At 57.0% G+C, this 14,158-nt stretch overlaps 5 protein-coding genes across 5 annotated transcripts; 1 reads left to right on the top strand and 4 right to left on the bottom strand.

Moving 5' to 3' along the window:
- Nucleotides 1-800: 800 nt before the first annotated feature.
- Nucleotides 801-1,568, bottom strand: B0T26DRAFT_678744 (uncharacterized protein; the record flags this gene model as incomplete). The annotated part of the gene is made up of 1 exon (XM_060440268.1): nt 801-1,568. The coding sequence occupies one exon, from the start codon at nt 1,566-1,568 to the stop codon at nt 801-803; it is 768 nt and encodes a 255-aa protein (XP_060292607.1).
- Nucleotides 1,569-2,327: 759 nt separating this feature from the next.
- On the bottom strand, nt 2,328-5,933 carry B0T26DRAFT_742816 (uncharacterized protein; the record flags this gene model as incomplete). Its single annotated transcript, XM_060444170.1, has 2 exons — nt 2,328-3,986; nt 4,038-5,933. 2 exons carry the CDS (start codon nt 5,931-5,933, stop codon nt 2,328-2,330), a joined length of 3,555 nt encoding a protein of 1,184 aa, XP_060292606.1.
- A 1,835-nt stretch (nt 5,934-7,768) lies between these two features.
- B0T26DRAFT_400852 (uncharacterized protein) lies at nt 7,769-8,739 on the bottom strand. The gene has a single exon (XM_060434817.1). The coding sequence runs from the start codon at nt 8,543-8,545 to the stop codon at nt 7,874-7,876; it is 672 nt and encodes a 223-aa protein (XP_060292605.1). The 5' UTR covers nt 8,546-8,739; the 3' UTR covers nt 7,769-7,873.
- A 646-nt stretch (nt 8,740-9,385) lies between these two features.
- On the top strand, nt 9,386-11,543 carry B0T26DRAFT_400870 (uncharacterized protein). Its single transcript, XM_060434818.1, has one exon. It carries the CDS (start codon nt 9,658-9,660, stop codon nt 11,149-11,151), a length of 1,494 nt encoding a protein of 497 aa, XP_060292604.1. The 5' UTR covers nt 9,386-9,657; the 3' UTR covers nt 11,152-11,543.
- Nucleotides 11,310-13,434, bottom strand: B0T26DRAFT_678741 (uncharacterized protein; the record flags this gene model as incomplete). The annotated part of the gene is made up of 3 exons (XM_060440267.1): nt 11,310-11,911; nt 11,971-13,082; nt 13,418-13,434. 3 exons carry the CDS (start codon nt 13,432-13,434, stop codon nt 11,310-11,312), a joined length of 1,731 nt encoding a protein of 576 aa, XP_060292603.1.
- Between the last annotated feature and the right edge of the window lie 724 nt (nt 13,435-14,158).

Raw genomic sequence — 14,158 nt, 5'->3', positions numbered from 1 at the left:
CCCTCTCCAGAACCTCCATTTGCCCTCAACTAGCCACTTTTCTTTTAAAGAGCACCTTGAGCAACGAGGCTATGTCCAATTGCAAACCCCCGCGCCATTTCCCTTCTCAAGCCTCGAAACGAGACTTAATTATCGGCAGTCGTTTTGCTTGGCATCTACAACTCCTAAAAGTAGGCCATATAGTAATCAGGTACCTATGTGAGACGGACGAAGAGCAAAGAAAACATACACCAAACGCAAGAAAGAGCTAGCCCCGTATCCAATTTTCTGCGCCGATAATATCCTAGAGAATGCTCTTGTGACATCCAAACAGCACCAGAAGACGCCCCTTATGGAGAACTCTCCAAAGCCTACCACAGCTCCAGCTGCAATCATCCCTAACCAGTCCGCTCAGCGTGATGATGTATGATTTACACATCCAAGATTGCTGCCCTAAAACAGGTATCCCATCAGCGACCGCGGCGAGACTCGTTGGTTCCCCGAATCACTTCCCGCTAATTCCGGTAATATCTATGCAGACCTGTATTCCCATCATCACTACCCCCTTCTCACACCTCACCAATCTCATATCTCACTCAACCACATCACCCCTTGTCACATTTCCTCGTCCTCATTAGGTACTTGTTATCTCTCTCCGTCCTCATCATCTCTTCCCGTCCTCATCATCTCTCCCCGTCTTCGTCATCTCTCCCCGTCCTCATCACTCATCACTCATCACTCATCACTCATCACTCATCACTCATCACTCATAACTCATCACTCATCACTCATCAAATCCCCTACTCCTCATCACATCTCCCCTACTCCTCATCATCGTCCTCCTCAAAAATCGTCTCCAGCCCTCCGGGCGTCATAACCGCAACAAAAATAGCCGACCGCGAAGCAGTAGCATACAAACTGCTCGAGCGCTTCAGCGGGGTAGGCGGGACCTTGATCAGGCGCGGGACATATTCCCTGGCGGCCTCCTCGCCCGTTTCTTCGCGGGCCTGGCGGCGCGTAACAGGGACATAGTCGTCATCGTACTCGTAATCCTCCCCGTGGACAATGCGCAGAGTTTTCTCGGGCGCGAGCACGGCGAGCGCGATTGCGTCTTTCGCGCCTGTGTGGCCGGGGGTTTGTTTTCCTCCCTGGTCGTAATAGGAGTCGGGGTGTTGTAGGGTCCGGTCGTCGTTGTTCTCGATTGTCCAGTTCTCGCTGTCATCATCGTTGTCGCCGGCGATCTGATCGCCATGCGCCAGGTTCTTGCCAGAGCGCTGGGCGAGATGGCTGTTGTTGTGTTGCTCCGTCATTGTCCCTGCCTGCCATTTTGTTGTTGCGGGGGTAGGTCGTCCTGCTGCGGCATTGCTATTGATATCGGCATTTCCGCTGTTTCTGGCGCGGGCTTTGCCATCGGGATTGCCATTGTTTTGGTTGTGGGCATTGCTATCGATATTGCCGCTGTTGTTGGTGTTGATATCGCCGTTGCCATGGGCGCCAGCGCCGGCGCCGACGGGTAGCGCAGCTTTGCCCCACAGAACCGTCTGGCGAAGAAAGCGCTTAGCGCGTTGGCGCAATCCTCGCGAGTGCATGCCGTGATGCGCGACTCGGCTTGTCCTTTTAGGATGGTCTCCAGGACTTGAACAGATTGCTGATGGGCAGGATAAGGACTTGATTCGGAGGGTGGTGGCGCGTGTGTATTTCTGGAGAGCGCGGGTTGTTTGTGGGAGAGCGCGGGCTGTTTCTTGTCGAGGATAACCAAAATTATTCAGAGTTGAATGGCCTCAAGTGTGTTGAAAGAAAGACTGTCGACTTGGTAACTTAGACGGCCGACATCTGTAATTGTAGGTAGAGGGGGAGCGCTCCCATGATGGCGCGCCCGACACCAAGCAATGAAGGCCCCGGCAACCCGTTGAACGGGCACGCTGTTCCACGACAACGTTAGCAGTGGCTGAACAGCACATCTGTTCCGCTCCCGACAAAATGCTTATGCACAATCTTATTAACAATAGATAAAAATATACGAGAGCTATAGCGTGGCTGACCGCCCGCACAGAAATGTGTCCCATAAGGTAACTAATAATACAAGACCCACGAATGAACCCGGTCCTGCTGAAGTGAAAGCTCTGCCCAGAGCTATATCCGTGAGACGACTCGGCGCTCCTGCTCTGGCAAACACGCCGATCCAAAACAACTCGGTTGGTATCAATAAATGGTGAGATAATGTAGAAAAGGATGGCAAGCATAACGGCAAAGTTAACGACATGCCAAACCTTGGCGTCCAGCAACACTCCACAAAGATGGCTGTGGCTTTCGCCTGTCCACCTTGGCAAAACCGAACTCTGATCCGCTCAGTCCAGATCGGCCAGGCTGGTCTCCTGCCCGTCGCCGTCGTCGCCCTTCCACGCACCCATTTCAGCAACCGGAACACGACCCCTAAGCCAGCGAAGAGTTGCTTCGGTTCCGCGCTCAAGCACGTTGAATCGGGGGACGCGGAAGCGATTGCCGCTGACCTCCAGTTTCTCGAGCCCGCCGCTGCCGCCAAGCAGACCGAGGCGAGGATTGAGGTGCGCAATGTCATTATTACCAACATCCACAATCCGCATGCCCTTGATCGACACCGGATCCAAGTCCGCCAGATGGTTATTAGCCATGAGCAGGACTGTCAGGTTGGGAAAGGCATTGCGCAGCTGCGTGCCGGGGGGCAGAGTGGCAATTCGGTTGATGCTGACATCTAGCTTCTCGAGCTTCGGAGCTCGGAGATGAGCAACCAGAGGACCCAGCCCAGTTATGTGGTTGTAAGCCAAGTTAAGCTCCTTCAGAGCCGGAAGATCCAGCCCCTCGTTCCCGCTAGCACCGCCCATATATGTTTCCCCGACAAGCTGGTTATGCGATAGTGACAACGCAGTCAGGGTCCCGGCAAAAAATGTGAGAGAGTCAGGCAGTGCCGTAAAGAGGTTGTGATGAAGCTGAACCTCAAAGATCCTATTGCTCGCAGCAACCTTTGACGAGATGACCGGATGCAGTGACGATGATTCGGTATTCGACCGATCGAGCACGCCCCCGGACTTAATTGGCCACGTCTGTCCGCTAAGCGTGTGTGAACGAGAACGGGCCGGAGACCCCGGTGCAGATGTCGGCGGCGTCGCAAAATCGTCCATATCCGAGTGATTGTCATCCATGTCTTCGTTTGCATTGCTGTCGTTCGTGGATAAGTTGGGGAAGTCATCTCGAGCGCCCGCGTCAGCCACCACCGGCTCAACCACAGGCTCGGGGATTGTTGGAGGCGGCTCCAGTCTCTGGAAGAGTATCTCCTTCATCTCGTCGGTGCTAATAGAGCTGAATTTCTTCTCGCGCAGCGGGTTGCCGCTGAGTCGGAGCATAGTTAAGCTCTCCATGCGTCCGATTTCGGCAGGGACGGTGCGAACATCGTTACTAGACAAGTCGACTGATTTCAGCTGCGCAAGGCCGGTGAAACCCTCGGGGATGGCATTGATGCTATTCTCGTCGGCCGCAATAGTGGCAAGACTGGTCCAGCCGCTGATATCGGGCAATGACTGGAGACGATTGACTGAGACAGTAAGCTGGTGCAAGGCGGGCATCGCAACTGGTGTGGCTGTTGGCGAGCTGAGATGCGACAGCTGGTTTGCTGAGACGTCCAAGACTCGGAGAGTCGGAAGGGATGTCACAGACTCCTGAATCAGGGTTCCGCGGAGTTGGTTCTTGCGTGCACTGAGCTCGGTCAGGGGTAAAATCGCAAAAGTCTCGAATGGCAAAGTCTCAAAAGCGTTCTCGCTGATGTTGAGAACCCGGAGGCGAGAAAGATTGCCAAAGTTCGAGGGCAAAGACGCAATGTTGTTGCTGTGCAAGTCTAGGATCTCGAGGTTTGCCAGACGCGAGAAGATCGGGTCCAGAGGCCCGTACAGTAGGTTGCCACCGAGCTTCAAATCTCTGAGAGACGTGATTTGGGAGATCACCTCGAGGCAGTTGTTCGCGAGCCGGTTTTGAGACTGTTCAAGTGTTAGTAAGAGTTGTGTCTAGGACTTCATGCGCAAACTTGCCAGATTGAGAGACGTCAACAGCGGCAGGCGCCGTAATCCCATTGGCAGTACAATAAGCATGTTCCCGTGCAAGTCAAGAGTTTCGAGTCCTGCAAAGATGTTTCCTTGGCTATCCTCGTCGTCGGCAAAATCCTGCAAGTCGACGTCGGGGAACAAGGAGTCGTTGATCATCTCCAGCTCGTTGTCCGCAGCGACGAATCTTGTCAAGTCCACGCTCTCAGCCCAGGATGCGCCAGGCTGGCCAATCGACTCGAGGTTGTACATGTTTGTAACCTCTGCCGGGATTTCTCTCAAGCCCATGGCGGCAATATTTAATCGGCCGCTCGTCCGAGCAGACTCCAGTCGGCCTTGCAGTATCTTCAACTGGGACTGATCGTCCCTGCGCTGGTTGAAGGGGTCGCTAGATAGCCCAAAGTCGAATGTGGTGTCGGTTGGTATTAAAGGGGACGGCTCCACCTCATGGACGGTCTCAGAGGTGGGGACATGTTGCGATACAACTCGCCTAGCAGCCTTGGCCTTGGCGATCTGCTCCCGCAAGGCTGCGGACGTCTTCCGGTATGCCTGGCCGGGTGCGGGTTCGGCAGAGTCTGTGGTGATTGCAGTACTCGTGGAGGTGATGGACATGCTCGAGGGGTTTGTGCCCTCGCATGACGTAGCTGATGATCTCTGCGAGGCTGAAGATGCCTTTCTCGGCGTTTCAACAGGGGCAGCGGTCTTGTTCAAGGCTTGTGTAGACGGCTTTTTGAAGAGCCCGTTAATCGACGGCCTCTTGGTCGGCGGCCGTGCGGCCACAGTCCTAGACCCAAATTTGGAGACAGGGGCAGTTGGTCCTCGTTTTCCCGGACTGGGAGTTCTCGAGCGTGGGGCGGTGGCCGCTCCTGGGGATGGCATTCCATAGGCGGAGGACCGAACCGTTCTTGCGGGCGTCGTCTTCGCCAACGGAGCCTGGAACGACTGAATGCTCCTGCGGCCTCGGAGCGGGGTGCCTTCTATGGTAGCGAGCGTGTTTTTGTACGCGCTGATGGTCGACCTGAAGTTCGAGACACTTTCCTCTTGACCGGAGCTGGAGCCAGGCCGACTGCCGGATCTCGAAGGCGCTCGGGCTGATCCGTCTGATAAGTGGCTCGATCCAGGCCGTGAAGCGCGGCTTCCGGGTCTCGATGGAGACTTGTTTCTCCCGGCATCTGGATCGTAGAATGATGCAGCCCCAGACTTGCCCCTCACAGAGGGAGACGAGGGTAACTGAGATAAGGTTTCAATCGTTCTCTCGGCAAGAGAAAGTCGCGGTTTGAACGAAGACGGACGCAGGGACCCATACCCAACTTCTGAGTCATTTGCTGTGGGAGACGGCTCAGCAGCTTGGACAATCTCTGGCCCCTCAAGCGCGGCCTCCTCTGTGCCGTCAGGCGGCGGGACTGTCGAGGCAGATATCCATTGCTGGGAGGGCCGGCGCCGGGGCACGGTACGTGCTACCGAAGTCGGTCGGACGGATTGACTGAGCGGCGGCCCCGGTGCCCGTCCCGGCCGCTGCGGCTGAGGAACATTCGGGCTATATTGGGATGTTCGCTGCGCGCTGCCCAGAGTCTGGGTCTGGGACTGGCGGGTTTGCGGGGACGAGACGACGCGCGATTGTGCCACGGGTGGTTGAGGGCGGGTTGAGGGAGCCAATTGGTCGCGCGAAGCAGCCGGCCGGAGCTTCGGGTTTCGCAGGTTCCCAGTCGCTGTCGCGTTCCCGATCCCAGGCAAGCTCAGGCTCGCGTTTGGCGTTGTCAGGGACTCCCCTGATGGCGGGGGTCGCAGCGAGTGGGATCGAGGGACGGGAAGTTTAGAGGACTGCACGGGCAGTTTTGACAGTCGCGGAATGCCAGTCAACTTGCTTTGGCGTGTGTCGTCCATGTCGACGACGGATCAGAAGGTTGGCGCGCCACACAGACACACACCTGTGAGGTCGCTCGGGCTTGGGTGCTGACTTTTGAGAGGTGGGCAAGCGCACAGATTCCCGCCGCGGCGACAGACGGGTCGCGTTGACGTCTGCAGCACGCACGCACGCACAGTGGCAGTGGCTAGCGCGTCGACAGCACCATGCAATCAGCGGGCTAGGCAGTGATTCGTCGGGAAATTTGGTGTTGACAAAATACGAAGACAACCGGCAGCAGAAGCTCTCCCGGGTCGGGGAGAAAGGAGAGACGTCGCGAGCAGCGAGGTTCGCGTTTCAGTCCGCTGCTGCCCTCGACCAGACAAGAGGCAAAATGCTGATCGACGAGAGGTCCGGTCCTGGTCAAAGAAAAAGAAGGAACGACCGGGGTAGTCCACAGCTCGTTTCCTGGACGGCTTAGCGTGCTAAATCACCGTGCACTCACACTGCAATGCTGATGCGTGTGACAGGGGGAGATGAACAGCCTGCTTCCTTCCCGCCTAGATGTCGGGGTGGGGTCAATAGCTTCTCCTTGTGCAGTGCACTAAGCAAAACCCTGGACCTTGAACCCCGCTCAGCCCTAGACCTCAAGCTAGGACGGACTGTTTACAGAACAAACATCCCCCAACTCTGTCCGAAACTGTCGCCGACGGCAATTAGGAAGCTCTATTCTTGAGGCCAAAACTAGACATGTAGACATCTAGCGAAACAGAAGATGTAGGAATTGGGGTTGAAGCGGGCCTGGGACAGATAGGGCCGCGATTCGGGGACCAACCGTCGTGTCCAATCTCGTCCTGTATCAGAATAATACCTTCACTTGCCCAACAAATAAAAATATTCGGCACTTGCACAGAACGTCACACTTCATCATTATTTTCGTCCAGGTTAATTCTCCCATCAAGTTATACCCGTCCACTAGACTACTGGTTCCGCGGCAAATGGAGACCAGACCGCAATCCGAAAGCCGTGGGAGAAGCTCAGGCGCAGATGGAGAGGTAATAAATGCCTCACCCTAAGTTTGCTTGTTACCGGGGGAATAAGGGGCCACAAACAACAGTGAGTCATACTGGCGATACACGACAAACCCCACTCCTCCCCTGCTCACAAGCGACATGCTCCAGGTCTATCTGCGTGTCTACCTAACGTAGCTACGAATTCCTTGTGCCATCCCCCAAATGGCTTGAAAGAGTCTGCCCAAGCAGCACCAGACCCGGATGATCCAGGACACTGAAGTCTCGGAGAAGTGAGACCTGTCCGACCCGGCTTCCCGTGTCTAGCTGCTGCCCGTCCCCGTGATACCTTGGGAAAGGAGGATGATCACCGCCCTGCGCGTCACGTAGGGTATCCGGCGGGCAAGATGCACGGAGTCTAACCGCCAGAGGGTGCGTTGTCCGCACGTCCTAAAGACATCAAGTTCAATCCTGATCTCCAGCGTGCTCGACTTGACCATCGATTCCAACTCAAGCGGCCAGCGGCGACTGTCGGCGTTCCGGCCGGGAAGATACGCGTCGCGCATGGCAACGTGAACGCATGCCCGAGCGCGGCGAAGTAGGGCTTCGCGCTGCATAGTGCATGGCGCATGCATCTCATACAGAGAGATGCCATCGTAGGCAGGGTGTCGGGCCAAGAGACGTTGCACAGCATCTCTGTCCCTATGCAAGCAATGACGACAACGGGGCAGCTACCTCGAGTGCCACTGAGTATGAGCATGAGACACGGCCACAACCGCGAGCAACTCAGAGGCGAAGCAGAGACATCAACACCATCCCCAAGAGAGCGACCAGCAGCAGGGGGTTCCGACGAGAGGTGAGGCAGAAAGTCGACTCATGCAGGGTGCGGCGACCTTGCGGCCGTCTTATCGGTGGGCTGCCCGACGATCACTGATAGTAGCGAGGGCTTGAAACAGGGCACATTGTGCACGTCAGCGGAAGTCGGCAAGAAAATAAAACTCGCAATTGACAAATGGGAGGGGGGATGTTTGCGACGGGCCGGTGGGTGCAAACTCGACCCGGCCGATTAGTGAGGCAAACGACGGCCGGTTCCTTGCTTTGCTTGTCTTGGCTGGCGCCCCTATTTTAGTTTGGACAGAAGGAGAAGGGAGATTCGACAGCCAGCCCGGCGGTGAGTTGTCTCGCCCGCCCACCACGCAGGCAGGCAGACAGGCGGCCCGGCGTCGGAGCTCGACTCCGGCGAGCAGCACGAATGGCATAAATGCATGCATGTATTGTGTGCAAGGCGAGTAAACAGGTGGTCGACGGCTGCCCATTAGGCCCAAAGGGCTGCGACAGCGCGACAGCGCGACATCCCGTGGAATTGGCAGTGCAGTCGGATGAAATCCATCCATTGCATGCAGTGAATGCCCGAAGAAGATTCGACGAAAAAGGGACAGAAAAGCGAGTAAGGGGGCGAAAGGGATAAAAAGGAACGCGGGGCGGAATTCCAAGGGAATAAAACGGCGGTCAGCCGCTGACGGACGGACTCGGGATGACCCGAGCCAAAAAAGCCACGAAAAAAGGGAAGGAAGAGCAAGGTTGAAACAGCGACCGACAAACGGGGCCAGACCAAACGAATAAGTGACCGTGTTCAATGGCATGGATGCATGCAGTGTGTGGTGCACGAGGAAATCGCTCACGGCCGTCTTCTTGTTTCCACCGGTGCAGACACAGAGGCAGACAAATTAAATAAAGAAAAAGGCGGTCCGGGAAGCGGGCGGCGTCAAAACCAACAGCAGCCGTTTTCCGCGGCCGGTAAGTGGGCGGCCGGAGGCCGGGGCTGCAGGTGCGGCGCAAGCGCAAGCGCAAGCGGAGGGGAGCACAGAAACACCAAAAAACGTAGACGACCTCCCTCCACTCCCTCCATTCCCTCCACTCCCTCCACTCTCTCCACTCCCTCCACTCACTCACTTCATTCACCCAATTGCCATACCACAACATGACACAAGCCGCGCAAATGGGCTGCGGACGAGGGGAGGCGAGAGGGGATGGGAGATGATTATCATTTGCCAATCTTTGTAATTATAACAAGATCAGACCAAATAACTCCTCCCTCGCTCCTTCCAGCCCTGATAAGCTCGCCCTGCCCTAGCCGTCCCGGCCCACGAGATCAGGCCACCAGGGAGGTCCCAAACTTTCGGGGAGGCACAGAAGGGATTAATTTTTAAAATAAAATAAGAAAGAGCACCGAAACAAGGTCAGGTTCGACGGCCCAAAAGGCAGGCACGCATCACCCTCAACCTCCCCAGCTCATCCTTAGGAGCGCAGCGCGGGCTCGCCAAAAAACAGGGCAGCGTGATCCACGGGCACACACAAACCACCCTAACCCACCTTCTTTTGTCCTCCATCGCTCGCTCGCTCAACACCGCGCACAAAAAAAGCCCAGCCCAGGTCGGTTCAACATCTCGGGCCTCCAAACAGGTTGACCGGGTGCGGGTTGTGATCGCGGCTTCAGAGGCACAGAATTACTTTCACCTTCGTCCAGCACGTCCCCTGCGGCGCGATCTCTTAATTGTCGTCGCCTCCCCGTTCCCCGCCGTTCTCCCCCCTCCCCCGGATTTCCCATTTGCTCTGCCACATTTTCAGAACCAGGTTCCTGGTAGAACACAAAACCTAAACGTTCCTTCCCCCGCTAGATGGTGCGGCAGAGCTCTCAAGGTAGCTAGCGAGGCACGCACACACCAGCAACAGCAGTAGTGAGGCGGGCGATTCGATGAAGCCAACATTCGCCATCTCAGTCCTGGTCGCCGCCGCGGGTACCGCTTCGGCGCAGTTCGTCACGTCCATTACGCCGGTAAGTGTTCCTCTCTTGGCACTAGCCTCACTTTCTACTCCTGCATTGGCGCTGACTTGTCACCAACAGGCCGTCGCGGCACGAAATGGGGATGATGGCGGCGTGCTCGACAGACGACAGGGGGCTGTCACTACTGTTCTGAGAACTATCACAAAAACATCGACGAGGCAGTCAACATCAACTGCGCCGCTGTCAGAGAGCCGGGACTCCTTCAGTCCCGGCAGCTCCACCGCCTCGGCGGCAGACACAACCATCACAACCTCTGCAACGCAAATCAACACCGACTCCGGCTCCAGCTCCATTACCAGCTCCAGCCCTACCCTCACCAGCAGCAGCAACACCCTCACCACGTCGAGCAGCACCGAAACCACCGCCGCCTCGACTCGAGTCCCAGAGCCTCAAACAGGAGGAGGGGACAAGATCAGCTCGGGCACCGCAGCGGGCATTGCGGCCGGCGTGGTTGGCGGCGTACTGGCGTTCGTCGGCGTCTTCATGATCGCCTATCACAAGCGGCAAAAGGTGCAGAACGGAACCGTGGTGACGGCTGACTATCCGCATTCGCTAGGCGACCAGAAACCGCCGATAGGCGGCGTCCCTTCGCGAAGCAACACCGACATGTTCTTCCCCCCGCCCGCGGCGCGGTATCCCATCCGTTCACGAAGCAACACCGATAGGTTCTTTCCCCCGCCCGCGGCGCTGGCGGCGTATCCAGCCCCCGCAAGGAACGATGCAGAAAGTAGTGGCAAGGGCAAGGGCGGTTCCGAGATGACGCTGGGGGCGAATGATCTAGCGTACGACACGGAGAGGAGTGGCCAGGACGCAGGATACTCGCCGCAGAGCGGTCACGAGATGGGATACTCGCCACGGGGCGGACAGGAGGTAGGATACTCGCCGCGCAGCGGTCAGGAGATGGGACAATCGCCGCGGGGTGACCAAGAAATGGGATATTCTCCACGGGGCGGTCAAGAAATGGGATACTCGCCACGGGGCGGTCAAGGCATTGTATCCTCGCCGCGGAGCGGTCAAGACATGGGATACTCGCCACGGGGCGGTCAAGACATTGTTGTATCCTCGCCGCGGAGCGGTCAAGACATGGGATACTCGCCACGGAGCGGCCCAGTCGCGAGCCCAGGGTACCAAAACCACCATGCCGTTTCCACCGACGTGCCCATGCCAGCGGCGAACCCGGCCAGCAATGCGTCGGGGCAAGCCGTCGCGTATCCTCCCAAGGGCGACAACTTCAGCCTCCCAGCCTTCATGATACCTGGGGGAGAGCGGGCCCGCTCCGCGAGCTTTGGAAGCCCAGAGGCAGATCCGAGTTCCTCGCCGCCGCCGCCAGTCCCGCGAGTTGGCAGGGCGCTGGCGACGGGCAACGAGTCTCCGCTGGAACGCAATGAGGTCGAGCTGCCGTGATCCAAACCGCCCCGGCACGCATGTATGTACATAGGTATCTTGTAAATATAGCCTCCGCGGCAAGTGTACAGTACTTGGGCGGACTTTGTGCTGTGCCTCGCGTGACGTGGATTGAAGTGTTCATTGCCCCTCAAACAAATGCATTCGCGCGACAGAGCCTACATCTCCCAGTTCATATTAAACAGATCGCTCAGCCAGACCTCGGACTCATCCAGCTGCAAAACTGGCGTTGGAGGCGGCGCGTCTGTCATACCGCCGTACGCGACGCCGTCCAATGGCGCTGCCAGGGCGATATTACCTCGCTCCAGCGCCGCGAACTCCATGAGCCAGTGCTCCTTGAGCGTCAGCATCATCTTGGAGCAGCTCACAAACACGTCGTCGTCCAGGTTGGGCCCGGCAAACGGGAGCCTCGCGGTAGCGACCTCGTCGAACCTGTGCGTGATGCGGTCGCAGAGGTCGAAGATGTCGATCCTGTTGCGCAGCGCGCGGCGGTCCCAGCCCGGGTCGTCGTACACGGACAGCTGGTACAGCGAAATGATGCAGTTGATCAGGTGGCACCAGTACATGAACGTCAGCCCGCCGTAGAGGCGGCTCGGCATGGACAGGTGCATGTCGAACAGGTTTTGGATGGTGCGCACGCGGGCTTCGAGCGCCTCGTATCTCCGCAGGTCTGGCGCGATGGACTTGGAGATCTTAGGCTTGAGCGAGGCCATCTCTTGGATTGCGTGTTCTGTGAAGTAGACGAAGCCCTTGACTACATCTGCGCGGAGAAATGTTAGACGAGTCAAGCAACCTGGGGAGGATGGAGGCGCGTCATACCGTTTTGCTGCACATGAGCTGGAAACTGTGCTTTGATAGTCTGTAGCTCGGACTGGAGAGCGAAGAGATACGAGGCCGACACCCCATCGTCGGGAGACTCCCGAGTGGCTCTCGTCAGCTGCTCAAAGACCAGTTGGATCTTGACTTGAGCTACAAGCATCTCGTCGCCTTCCCACTCTGGCTGCTCTGACAAGATCTGCAGAGATTCGTCCATTTCCGGTGTCCAATTCAGGGCATCGATTTTCTTCAAGATGAAGGAAATATGCGACGTTATCAAGAAACAGGCAAGAACGGCCCGTCGACCTTCGGTGGTAAGTTCTCTGCCCGTGCTGAAAGCTCGCTTGCCCTCGCTGACAGACAGGGCTAGGCAGGCGATGGTCTCGCCATTCGCCCTATTGAGCCCGAGGTCGTAGACGATGGACTTTGCGAGCGACGTGATGAGCGAAAGACAGCGCTTCCCCTTCCGCTGGTATTGCTTCCAGCCCATGTAGATCAGCAGCCCCAAGAGAAGATCCATGTCCCTGTCAAACTCGATTACCATCTTCTGGGCAACAAAGGCCAAGATGGCATCGCTCATGGCGAACTGGCGCGCAGCACCCTTACAGGTAATCGTCATGATGTTGAACCATAGGAACGGGTACTGCTCGCGGAGCTGCTTGGCCGTCATGGACGGAGGAAGGTAGACAATTGGCATAGAAATGAGCATGGTGTTGCGGAATTTGTCGAGATTCTCCTCCGCCTCTTCGTCAGTTGGCTGGTGCGGCCACGACGGGACACTGGGGTGGATTGGTGAACCTGGCAGATGCAGTACCGGGCGATGAGGCGTGGGCTCAAACCCGCTTCCCGCCAGGGACCCATCGGGAGTCGTCTCTGGCCTTGAGCTGGTGGACTGGCTGGTAGAAGCGGCGGGAGTGAAGACGGGAGAGTTGTCGTCGGCATGGCTGGCGCTAGCGCTGGAGGTGTCAGAGGGGACGACGGGGCTGATGGGCAAGGCCTGGCTCCGCAGCAGTGTAACCAAGTCTTCCAGCTTCCCTTGCAGCTGAGCAGTACGAGAAATATGTTGACGCTTCCCACTGTCGCGCCCTCGAACAGGAACAGACGGCTGGCAATTTCTGTTCAGGCGATTGCATCTAACACGGAGCAAGGTGGACAAGATAGTTTAGCGTCAGTCTATGCGCTTGTGCAGTTGGTCGAGGGCGAGGGCGAGGGCGAGGGAGAAGCGCAAGCCATCGCACGATGCCATTAGGAGGCTTTATACTGCGCTGGCCCGGCTTCGTGGTACATATATGTGATGGACGAGAAGCAATAAGGTCGGGTGTGGGTGGATGTTGGAGATGGAAGGGTAGGGACATCCGTAAGAATGGGGGGAAAACGGGGTACATGTATGGATACTGTGGAGATTCAGAAACCGGGCGTAGTCACCTTTCGCAAACAGTGGTATCCCCACGATAGATGCACCTGCATTTTGCCCGGGCACAATTCGTACACGCTCTTCCGTAAGGCGCTTTGGTCTCCATGGATGCCGGCGTCTCTGTGCTTTTTGAGCTGCGGCGATGAGGTGGGCAGCGGAGCTGGACCCGGGCGTCCTTCAGGTGTCTTAGATTGTCAACACGCCACGTCGTACCAATGAATGTATGGACGGTACAGTACGGTATAGACACTGCTGTAAACCGAACCCCACTTGAAACACACCCCAGAATGGCAGAAACGGCTGTGGCGCGTGCGTATTACTTCATACAGCACATCGAGGAAGCCGCGGCTAGAGCCAAGGTATCGCGGGTTTCGTTGATGTGCGAGGCAGACAGACTTCGGCCAAGAAATGTATGTTGGGTTCTTCGAATCCGGCGTCAGCTGGGCCATGGGAGGATTTGTATTGACTGCGAGGCTGGACACGGGCCAATTTTGAATCCCGCCGGAATTCGTGCGCATCCCGAATCCCGCTGCATTTGTCAGGTGGGTCTCAGCAGCTCAGGGCGACCAATTGCGTGTAATCCACCGAAGCAGGGTAAGGCCACGTCCAAATAAACCGCAATCGGACAACATCTTCAAGCATGTCCGTCAGTTTCCTGGGGAACATGGGTTTTGCTGTTTGCTGTTCCCAGTTTCCAAATTCATCGCTAAGTTGGGACGAAATATGATTTCCGGCCTGCCAAGCCCCAAGTTCCCCCGGCCCAGTCTACAGACAGAC

Source organism: Lasiosphaeria miniovina (genome assembly GCF_030549165.1).
Source record: "Lasiosphaeria miniovina strain SMH2392-1A chromosome Unknown B0T26scaffold_6, whole genome shotgun sequence".
NCBI classification, from domain to species: Eukaryota; Fungi; Ascomycota; class Sordariomycetes; order Sordariales; family Lasiosphaeriaceae; genus Lasiosphaeria; species Lasiosphaeria miniovina.
This window is presented reverse-complemented; position numbering and strand designations above follow the sequence as displayed.